The 12,236-nt window shown below is 39.2% G+C and overlaps 1 protein-coding gene across 2 annotated transcripts in view; it reads right to left on the bottom strand.

Annotated features, from left to right (window-relative positions):
- The window catches only part of LOC110092194 (transcription elongation factor SPT6 homolog), a 34,238-nt gene that overhangs the window by 17,279 nt on the left and 4,723 nt on the right, over positions 1-12,236 (bottom strand). For both annotated transcript variants that reach the window (XM_020816634.2, XM_020816635.2), the window contains 3 exons: positions 3,708-3,846; positions 2,454-3,625; positions 2,106-2,315 (listed from right to left, as the gene is read on the bottom strand). In XM_020816634.2, the coding sequence (XP_020672293.1) occupies positions 2,106-2,315; positions 2,454-3,625; positions 3,708-3,846 (1,521 nt within the window). The remainder of the gene's footprint in view (positions 1-2,105; positions 2,316-2,453; positions 3,626-3,707; positions 3,847-12,236) is intronic.

Here is a 12,236-nt window from a genome sequence, read left to right as displayed (position 1 = left end):
ACTGTTACGCGTGAACCGGCCCAGGAGGACCCGGTTCAGCCCGGGTCTACACCAGGCGGGGGCGGAAACGCCCAGAGGAGGGGGCGGACAAGGTGGACCCTACTTGGGGCTGATTTAATTATGTGGGAGGGAAATTTTTGAATGCAAAGGGCTGTTTAGGTAATTTGTAGGAATCCTTGATTGTTAATTAGGAGGATTAGGAGGGAGAGGGGCTCATCTTGAATTTGAATCATTTTTGAGATCTAGGGTTTGTGTTCTTGTGCTCTAGGCTACGGCTAGAGATTGGAGAGTTTTTCCTTCCTCTCGAATTGAAGGAAAGTTGTATCTTGCAAGTGCTTTTCATCCCTTATTAGAATAAAAGTGTTTGCTTTGTTTTTCTTACGTTTTCTCCTTCGTATTCTCTCCGATTCCACTGTTTTTGGCTGTTTTTACTGTGTGGACAGCAGTTTTCATCCTAGATCTATTGGGTTTTGGTGAGAAACACTTGGAATTCCAAGTGTTTCCTATCATAATATCAATTATTTGTTGTTAGGTGATATATTTAATTTTCACTAATTTCATTTCCTCTATGTTCTCCTCCCTCAGTTTGATTATTTACTAGTAGCATCTCATTACAAAAAAAAAATCTTCCAATTGCGCCCAGCACAAGTTGAATTCCCTAAAATTGGTTATTACATGGTGGCATTTGGTTATCAGAAAATTGTAATCTAGTTAATACCAGGCATTAAATAATAACAACATATAAGAAAGTAATAATTTGCAGCTTCCATGCAATAAACAAATTAAGTGTCTTAAAATTGGCAGCAGATGGAGGCAAGCTCACGGCATGCATGTGAATAGGGAAATAGGATTATATTTGGTATCTCAAATAGTTGCATGAAGAAAACCGAACTTTACTAGGACAAAAATAATACAAATTATTCAAAAGACTAAAAAATTGCAGTTAACAATCAACAGTATAATATAATTTATACTAAATATCAAGTTATCATTGACTAATTAATCAACATATTAGATGCTACATCTACAGCCACCTGCAACAAAGTAAAAAATGCATGCAGCACATGTGTATATCTTCTATGCGCCAAAATGTACAGCATAAAATCTCTTTTCAGCAAGTTTTACTTGAAACCAGCTTAGTAGAGGTAATAAACCAGCAGTGTGGATCTAACCTACCAAACTAAAATCTATAAATCCCAAGCTTTTCAAATATTCCACGAATATCTATTTACCACAATTACTAATTTTTCCAACAGGTACATAGAAGACATGAAATAACTTCGTTTTGTACCACAAGGCAAGTTAGAGTCTAAGAAGCCGCGTTGCACAAGAAAACGCTGTGCAGCAAGGACAACACTGTTTACCATAGTACATACTGATCCCCACGACTATCATAAATAAGTACTCTGTACCCGTAAAACCACAAAATTCCAAATTATTCAAGAGGAGTCAACCCTCCACACCTCCCACCTCCCACCTCACATAGAAAATAACATAAATGCAAAAGCAAAAAAAATATAATGAAAAGGTAACGTATGCAAGATATTATGCAGATCAAAGAGCACGCAGAGTAAGGTAAGTGACAAGCCAAAATCTTATAAGCAAGCACTACATCCCCATCTGCACAAGAATAACTCAGATATTTAAAAGATAAAATTTAATCTAATTTTAAAAAAGCCAATGGAACTTGGCAGATGTCCTACGTAATATCGTATGGTCACTAAAAAATGCTCTAAAATTCCTCAACAAAACTTACAATATATAACACGTAATTTGAAGTTCATAATTTTCAAATATACATTCCTAAATAGGCCTGAACAATTGAACATATAGCACTACCACTACCACTACCACGTCAATGAATGAAAAAAAGTTTGGAAGTTACAACATAGGACTCAAATGCAGATATGAGATCCACCATTCAAGCTGTTGAATAAAAGTTTATTAGAAAGAGCAAAAGTTAAATTATGATCATTTTTTGGTAATAATTGCTAAGTTCCATGATGCACATCTAACAAAACCACAGCGACCCATCATCCTTCTAACTCTAAATTATAAAATTAGGGTGGCAAGAAATAATTAAAAAACAACTTAAGCAAGCGAACCTCATCAAGATCCTCAAAAGTATCTTTGTCAATAGTCAATGTTTTCCCAATGCGAAGCAAGCTTGTAATATCTTTGTGATCTTTTCCACTTTCAATGATGTCTTTGTGAGCATAAACACCATTTGAAATTTTCAGTGTCAAAGTCAAATATGATGGCCCTTTTGAACTTGGTCGAATTATGCTCTCTCCAGAATCCTTGTTAGCAAGGAACTGTCACAAAAAGTATTTTAAGAAGAAAATCATAACTTGGTACATAGAAGGAGAAATATATATGGGTAGTAAAACATTGATACTCTGACAACTGAAAAAAGTAAACAACAAAGATTTAAAAAAAAAAAATTAGCATACCGCCATTGCTTCATCAGCAGTGACATTTTGAAACCGAGGATGGCTGATCATTCTTGGCTTGAATCGCTTCTTAGCAAGTTCCTTTTCCTTGCGAGCCTTCTCCTGCTCGCTATGTAAAGTAACATCATCTTCTTGATAGAAAGGATCTAGGTTCTGAGGAATATAATGCCTTTTCCTCATTTCACTTTCTTTACAGATTAAATTAACTAAACACCTACTTTTAACAACACTCTTGATTTTGCATGTTAGTATATCACCTTCTTTCACCTTTTCAGGCTCAAAGCCTTCATCTGAAAAGTCTTCTGCATAGATAAAACCTTTGAGACCAGAATCAAAAAAGCAAACAACACGAGAATCCTGCACATAGCGTACACTCACTTCAACAATTCTCCCTTCAGAGAGTGAATCATCACTTTCACCAGATAGCATACTAAACTCCTCATCTGGATTAGGTTCAGTAAATGGATGCCGCCAGTCTTTAAACCCATGAAGTAGTTCATTCTTTATATCTTCCAGAGTTTCCTTCTTATCAGTCCCAAAACGCTCAGCAATGCTCTTTGCATATTCTTCAATTACAAGAACTTTAAGCATGTCTGATTTTTCCCTTACATGCTCAATCGCCATTTCTAGAACATCGTCATCCATGTCATTGATATCATCCGGAGCATCCTCAGAATAGACGTCCTTGGCCATGGTTTTTGCCAAATCATACGATTCTGGATGAATTCTTGTATCATCAAGCAAATCAATGATATGACTAGTAGCTGCTGCTGCCCCACTTCGGCGAACTCTCAGAAAGCCGACAGCATTAATGAAAACCTTTTTCCTGATGATCTTTCCCACTGGAATTTCTTTCCGATTGAAAATAGAACCAGACCTTACAAAGGCCCTCTGTAAAGAAGAAGCTTTTCGTGGCCCAAGACCTGCAACAAATTGCAAGGGAGCAAAGAGCCATTCATGACTAGAAGCTAAATTAACATCAACACCTATTTGGTTGGTTGCATCAACCATTATCTGCTCAACCATGTCATACTTCTCGTCAGGGGTAAGGAAATCATCCAAAGGGCAAAGCTTCCAAGACAATATTTCTTTGCCGGGTCCACAAAGTGTTGCAACCATTGCCAAAGGATTTTGAAGGTACCGACCAAGCGCCACAGCACGCTTTACAATGCCTGCACAGATGTGAAGTGCTACAGCAAAAAAGAAAGAACTCCAAAAAATTGTATGTAATAAGCAGTTTGAAAATGACTTTACCTGGCTGTCCTGGTAGTTGATCTGAAGAAACTCTAGCATTCTCAAACAACCGAGGTAAAGATTCATCACCCCATACTATAGTGATGTTCATATCTTGGCTGACATCTCTAGGATGATCTTCCACTATTTTGAAAATGACCTAAAACATTTTGCAGAAAAGAATCGCTTATTGATGTTAGAAATATAGATCTTTACTAGATTAATTATTGCGCCAGTACAAACCTACATATATAAATACAAAAGGTGAGAATAATAATAAATAAATTAAAGAATAATATCCTCAATAATTAGGATATATTACAATAATAAATATTATAAATTCCTACAATAAAACATAAAAACATGTAATAATACTTATAAGGTAACATTTTTAAACATGATAACTCTAATAACTCTAAAATCCCGCATAAAACTCATGATGTGATAGCAAGAAGCATCTAAGCAATAAGCTTTTTAATAGCTTTTCAAAATTCTTGATCCAAGTCAATTGACACTGAAAAAAGAAATTAACTTGGAAATTTCAAACAGCCAAAGGATTAGTATTTAGGACAAGTATTGTCGAGCCCAAAAATGATGGGCTCATAACTTGAGACAAGAACTACAACGAAGGGATCATCATGAGAGACCGTGAAGAGGATATTAACAGAAGCTTCGCGGGAAATGAGTTATCCATGGGCGCAGGAGATGAGAATATTGCGGGATATTGAATCGCCAAGAGAAAAAAAGATGGAGATGAGGGGACTGTCACTCGGGACAATAGTTTCCAGGTGCTCTAGAAGACAAGCATAGAAACGCACAAGTATTTTGGGTCAAATTATTGATTCAAGCATTGGAAGGTAGATGTAAAGACATGTGAAACGAAGATGACCCAAGCAAGACGGTTATACAAGATCCAAGCAGGACCCAAAATAGACAGAGGACAAACAAAGCAGGACAAGCGCTTGGTACGAAGACATCGAGTGTTACAAATAGATTAAAAAGAGACCTTGGCTAGAGTTATTGAGAATGAGCCGAATTGACTGAGGGTTGTATGATATCAAAGCTATAAGGCTAGCATTGTCGAGATCGAAGAGTCAGCCAACATAAGGTGGAGACCACTTGAGATCATGGCTCTAATACCATATTAGAAACCATAAAAGGCTACATTATCATGTGATTAATTATGGTACTAGTAAAAGCAAGTCTATATAAAGGCAAAAGAATCAACAAGAAGAAAAATACAAAAAAAAAGAAGAATATCCATTATAAGGACGATATATTACAGTAATAAAAACCTATAAATTCCTATAACAAATATAAAAAACATGACAATATTGATATAGTAACGTCTTTAAGCATAATAACTTTAACAAATGTGCAAATAATTCGAAACTAGAAAATACCAAGACAAATTGCTAGCTACATCCCAAAGAAATCTCCATTTAAAACTCTAATTGAAAAAAAGATGGAGACGAGGGGACTGTCACTCGGGAATGTTGAGACTCTAGCCAAATTTGCTTAAAAATATGTTAAACCTTGAACCTCTCCTTCCAATTTCATGTTCGATCTAGTTTTCACAAGTTTGCTTAAAAGTATACTATTTACATATCCAACAACGAAAATAGTCTATTTATCTAAATTACCAATTTGTTAACATCGTTTCCCACCTTCTCGAAACCATTGTAATTTCTCGCCTTCCCAAAACAACTAAACCCTAAACAACGAAGAAAGAGAGGAAGTCATGACATGATCTCACTGGGGGAAGGGCATCGAGCAATCAATGACACGTGCATGCCAAGAATGCCCTTGAGGATGAAGAAGAGATAACGGAAGTCGTGACAGGATCTCGCTCGTAATGAGCATTGATGGGACTGGCACATCAGGATCTAGCTAGAGAACTGAATCAATAGGACCGATGACATGTGCAACAATGGAATGTTACATATAGGTTTTTTTTTTTTTTTGGTTATTTAAAGAATTTAGTGTTTGAGTAAAAAGATAATTTTGGGTGTTAGATATGTAAATAGCATAGTTTTAAGCAATATAGAATGATATTCATTGGGGAAAAATAACCCCTGCTGGTTGGATAGATATAGCGTACATGATAGGATGGCATAAAAAGTTTTATGAAATAGTATCGGACAAAAATCTAGAGAAATGATAGCTATTTCCAAAAAATAATTAAATATTCATGCACTGAAATAATAAACGCAAAAGACATGCTACTAGTCACAGTACAATGAACATGAAAGCAGTTAAATAAACTATACAAGTTTTGCAAAAACTTGGGTATCAAATCCTACATATAGGGGTGTGTTTGCCAACATAATTCAAATGTGTAGAAAATAAAAGGAAATGCATTAGAAAGATGGGCCCTTACAAGGACAAAGCTCAGTGCAACTGGGTTAGAGAAAACAAAGCATGATAACAAAGATTGTGAAAACCGAACCGAATATAGAACCGGAAGAATAAGTTCAGGGTTCAATGGTTCAACCGGGGTCGAACCAGGTTTGCACCAGATGACCTAATAAATATGAAAATTATTTAAATAAAATTTAATGACTGAATAATCATGTAATAATATAAATTTTTATTTAAAAATAAATTGAATTTACACAATAATAATATCTTCTATAATTTTATATTTAAACATCTTCAATTTTAAATTTAATTCAAATTTAACAAAAATTTAACTTACATATAAATTTATAAATTTAATATAAATTTTTATTAACTTATGTCATATGTTTAAATATAATTTAAACCTATAAATTATATATTAAATTCATATTATAAATTTTCATTTATAAATTATTAAGGTTAGATCATTTATTATTATTAATTAATTAATTTTTATCATACAAAAATAATAAATGAAGTATATAATTAATTTATCATTATTAATTATAAATAAATGCTATTTACATGATAAAAATTGTATTTAAAAAATTTGTTTTAAAATATATAGTTTATTCGTAAACTTAAGAAGTAAGAACTTCAACTTATTTATCCTCACACCACTTGAGAATTTCCATTTGGTAATGTGATAGGAAATACTTGAGTTCTCAAGTAACCCTAGGGTAATACTTGAGTTTGCAAGCAAATCTAATCGAAATTGATGAGAAAACAGCATAAAATCAGCTGTTTACAGCAGATGGCAGCCATCAATCTCAGGAAAAACAAGGAAATCCATAGGAGAAATCAAGATAGAACTTATCTTCCACTAGTAGCTAAAAGAAAACAACAAAAGATACAATGTTCTTCAATCCGAGAGAAAAAACAACTCTCCACTATTCTCTAGCAAATCCTGGAGCCCAAGCACAAGACAAGATCTCCAAATTTCATTCAAATTCAAGATAAGAAATCATAATTCACTCCAAAGCCTAATTAAACACAAGAGGACTCAAGCAAAATCCCAAAACAGCCCCTCTTATTCAACATTTCCCTCCCAAACACAAAATTTAATGCAAAGTGGGCCCCTCAACCTGCCGCCCCCCTCTGGTTCCGCCTGGTGTAGAGCTGGACTGGTCTTGGACCAGTCCAGCCGACCCCTCCTGGGCCGGCGTAACATTACTCCCCTCCCAAAGATTCACCTTGTCCTCAAGGTGAAAAGAAGGGAATTGATCTTTCATTCTTTCAAATGGCTCCCACGTCGCATCGAACTCGAGGAGACCTTTCCATCCAATCAGCACTTCTTTGTCTCCTTTTTTATCAGATCTAACACCTCGTAGCTCCAGTGGTTCTAATATCATTTCCAAATCTTCAGTCAGTGTCTCTAGTAACTCTGTACTAACTGCATGCTCCCCTATAACTCTCCTCAGCTGAGACACATGAAAAACTGGGTGTGTGATAGCTGATGGGGGCAGCTTCAGAAGTACGCTACTGCCCTGATCTTGTCCAAAACTTCATAGGGGCCAAAGCACATTAGTGCCAATTTCTCATTCCTCCTCGCCACTGTCCTTTGCCAGTAGGGTCGTAATTTTAGAAATACATTCTCCCCCACTTCAAAATGCATGTCCCTCCTGTGTGAGTCCGTCTACTTCTTCATGATTTGTTGTGCCCTCAGCAGCTGTTTCTTTAACTCCTCCAGCACCTTGTCCCTTTCTTCCAGGTAATGCTCCACTAAAGAAACGGGTGTACTTCCTCTCCCATAGTGCACTAGGTGTGGGGGGTCCCTTACATATAGTACTCTAAATGGAGTCATCTAAAAGGCATAATGGTACGATGTATTGTACCAATACTCAGCCCATGGCAACCACTTTGCCCACAACCGCAGTGTTTCAGAAGCAAAACACCTCAAATAGGTCTCCAAACTTCAGTTTACCACCTCCGTTTGCCCGTCTGTCTGTGGATGGTAGGCGATGCTTCTTTTTAGGACAGTGCCCTGCATCCTTAACAGCTCCCTCCAAAACTAGCTAAGGAACACTTTATCTCGATCAGACACAATCGATTCAGGAATCCCATGCAGTCTCACAACCTCCTTGATAAATGCTGCTGCTACTGACACTACAATGTAAGGATGTCGTAAGAGGATGAAATGTGCATATTTGCTAAGTCTGTCAACCACCATCATAATGACCTGAATCCTTCTAATCTTGGTAAGCCGTCGATGAAATCCATGAACAATTCCTCCCAAACTCTGTTTGGAAGTGTCAATGGTTGTAGTAGTCCTCCTAGCGTCATGGCCATGTATTTGTTTCTCTGACACACTTCACACCTCGCCACCATCTCCTTAACATCTTCATGCATCCCTCTAGTAGAGCTCGGCTGCTATCCTCCTGTATGTCTTCTAAACTCCTGAATGGCCTCCAACTGCACTGCCATGGAACTCCTGCAACAAGTGAGGAATATGTATGAAAGTTTGTGGCATCACAAACCTCCCTTGATACAATAATCTATCCCCCTCAATGCAGTAACCAGAATGGCTACTCTTGTTTGTCCTCATTTCTTCCCTGATTTTTCTCAATTCTTCATCCCGCATGCTTTCTTCCTTGATGGCCCCCAGTTGACCATCAAGGGTACAGACAGCTAATTTCTGGAGCTCCCCCACACATCTGGATAAAGCGTCAGCTGCTTTATTTTCCAAACCTGACATGTACTGAATCTCAAAATCATAACCCAATAGTTTGGATAGCCATCGCTGATTGTCCTCAGTTACCATCCTTTGGTCCAAGAGGTGCTCCTCTGATCAGTCCGGACGATGAAGTGTCTCCCCAAAAGATAGGGGCGCCACTTCTGAATAGCCAAGACAATGGCCATCAGCTCCCTCTCATACACTGATTTCAATCTTGCCCTGGTTGATAGCACATGATTGAAGTGTGTTATAGGCCTATGGTTCTTCATCAACACTGCTTCAACCCATATCCTGATGCATCGGTCTCTACTACAAAGACCTAGCTAAAGTCTGGAAGAGCTAGAACAGGAATAGTGTTCATGGCTTTCTTTAACCTCTCAAAGGCCTGGGTCGTTGCCTCTCCCTAGGAAAAGTTGTCTTTCTTCAGCTGCTTAGTCAAAGACATACAATGATATCGTACCCCTTCACAAACCTCATGTAATAACCAGTCAATCCCATGAAACCCCTCAACTCCCTTATGTTCCTAGTCAGTGGTCATTTTTGCATTGCCTCAATTTTGGTTTGGTCCGCCGCCACTCCTTGGGATACCACATGTCCCAAGTACTCCACGCTGGACTGAGCAAAGCTGTATTTCTTCAAGTTGGCTCTAAGTTGATGCTCATGTAGTACTTCTAAGACCACCCTCAAATGTTCCAAATGCTCCTCCACAATATTATTGTACACCAGAATGTCATCAAAAAAGACCAGGACGAACTTCCTGAAGTGCAGCTTGAATACCCTATTCATCAAAGAGTGAAAAGTAACATGAGCGTTAGTCAATCCAAAGGGCGCTACCATAAACTCATCATACCCTTCATGTGTCTTAAAGGCTGTCTTTGGAACATCTGCCTCCCTCATTCTGATATGGTGGTATCCGGATTTTAAGTCAAACTTCGAAAACACCACTGCCCCATATAGCTCATCAATCACTAGAATTGGGAACTTGTCTGGTACAGTGCCCTTATTCAGAGCCCTATAATCCACCCAAAATTTCTAACTCCCATCCTTCTTTTTGACCAGGAGGATTGAACTAGAAAAATGGATAACACTTGGTCGGATGATCCCCGCCTTCAACATTTTTCGGATCAACTCCTCAATCTCATCTTTTTGAATCTGTGGGTAACGGTAAGGGAGGACGCTGATCGGTGTCTCCCCTTCCTTCAAGATAATGACATGCTCCAACTCCCTCTGAGATGGTAAACCCATAGGAGGTTGAAAAACCTCGCTGAACTGGTGTATGAACGGCTGCACTGAAGAGGGAATATTGCCTTCTTCCTCTAGTCTGTGACCCCTTCCGAGCGATGCAACTCCACCAAGTAACATCCTCCCTCCTCCTGAATGATCCTGATTAGGGATTTGAGAGAAACCCCAGACTTGGTCAGCCCAACATCACCCTGAATCGTCCTCCTTCCCCCCATCACCAGTTCCATCCTCAATGTACTCCAATTGATCTTAGTCTCCCCCAATGTTTGCAGCCACTTCTTCCCTATGATGACATCAGTACTCCCCAATTCCAAGGGAAGGAAGTCCTCCCTCACCTGGATCCCCTGAATCTTTAGCACTACCCCTCTACAAACTCCTATACTCATTTCCACCTTTCCCATGCCCATCATCACCCCATAGCCTCCTGTATCCACTAATTCCATCCCAAGCAGCTCAATGATCTGGGTGGAAATGAAATTGTGGGTTGCCCCACTATCTATCAACACCATTACCTCACTGTCAGCTATCTCTCCTTTCAATTTCATAGTGTGACTCGGAGTGAATCCAACTACAGAGTTTAGAGAGACTTCTGCCACATCCAGATGCAACTTCTCCTCCTTTTCAGATATGCTCCCACCTCCCTCCTCGTCTTCCTCGTCTTCACAGACAAGGAGAACCTGAAGAGTTCAGTCCTTGCACCTATGCCCTGGCATGTACTTTTCATCACATCTGAAGCACAACCCTTTTGCCCTCTTCTCTTGCATCTCCTTCTCCGTCAGCTTTTTGAATTATCCGCCGTTTCCCCCTCCTCCAGTTTTCTCCTTTGGCACTTCCTTCAGACTCCCTGGTGTTGTCCCTTTTGAAGGCAAGAAGGTGATAGTCATTCTGTATGATCGCCCTGAATAGTTTCCTCGAGCCCCTCTTTCTGATTTCTTATGATCTTCCACCAACTGCGCCAACTACATAGCCTTCCCTAGGTTTCTCGGCTCTAGCACTCTAACTGTTGTTTGAATCTCAAGTTCTGACTCTGAAATATGATCCAATCTGCTAGCCAAGTACTCAAACTTGTCACTGCAATCTGCCATAGTCCCCTCCTGAGTCAAAGCGAAGAATTGCTCATAGAAATCTCCTCCCCCATCGACTTGGAAACGCTCTAAAAAGCAATTTTTGAACTCTCGCCAGCTCCGGATGGGCTCCCTCCTGTCACGTCACTGATACCATGCCAAAACTTTTCCTTCCAAACACAATCCCGCCGCCGTCAGCTTCTCTTCCTCCGTCAACCCGTTGACAGCAAAGTAACGCTCCATCTTGTAGATCCAGCCATGGCCATCTTCGCCCTCAAAGACAGACATCTTCAGCTTCCTCACCCATGGGTCTCCCCTGTTTCCTCTAAATCCTCCATAACCTCCCATTCCTCGAAAAGGAGGTGCTCCCCAACCGTCATGATCTTCCCTCCGGCGATTATACCCGAACCCTTCATCGTATTCCCCTCTTCTCCCTTCAAAATCAACACCTCGGTGATGAAATTCTTCCCTTCTCTCGACGAAATCAGCACCCCTTCGGTCATTTCCCAAACACATATCCTCTCTAGAAAGTGGCTTCAAATGTGGCATGTCGTCCTCTCCCTCAATGATCTCACTTCCGAATTTTCCCTCCCCTAAACGGGTTCGAATTCCCTCCTACGTCATGGCCTCCGGTGGTCTCTCTTGCTTCCAATGTCGTAGGATTGGTCTTCTTCTCCAGCAATTTCTTCAACATCTCTTCCATCGTCATGAATTTCCCTTCTATCCTTTCATTGTTGGAGGTGATTTGATTTTGAAAATCAAAGAATTTTCCCTCCAAATCTGATTTTAATTGACCGATCTCGCCTTCCAAGATTTCTACCTCCTTCTCGACCATCTCTCTTCCCAAGAATCACAAGAGATCTTCTTTCGGATGTCAAAAACCAGCTGAAATTTCAGAATTTCAGCCGCCGATAGTCCCAAATTGAGGCTCTGATACCCATTTGAAAGGAAATACTTGAGTTCGCAAGTAACCCTAGGGTAATACTTGAGTTCGCAAGGAAAACTAATCGAAATTGATGAGAAAACGGCATAAAATCTGCTGTTTACAGCAGATGGTAACCACCAAACTCAGGAAAAACAAGGAAATCCGTAGGAGAAATCAAGATAGAACTTATCTACCACTAGTAGCCAAAAGAAAACAACAAAATATGCAATGTTCTTCAATCCGAG

This window comes from Dendrobium catenatum, unplaced genomic scaffold, assembly GCF_001605985.2.
Source record: "Dendrobium catenatum unplaced genomic scaffold, ASM160598v2 fragScaff_scaffold_621, whole genome shotgun sequence".
In the NCBI taxonomy this organism is placed as follows: Eukaryota; Viridiplantae; Streptophyta; class Magnoliopsida; order Asparagales; family Orchidaceae; genus Dendrobium; species Dendrobium catenatum.
Note: the sequence above shows the minus strand (reverse complement) of the source record. Positions and strands in the feature narration are given on the sequence as shown.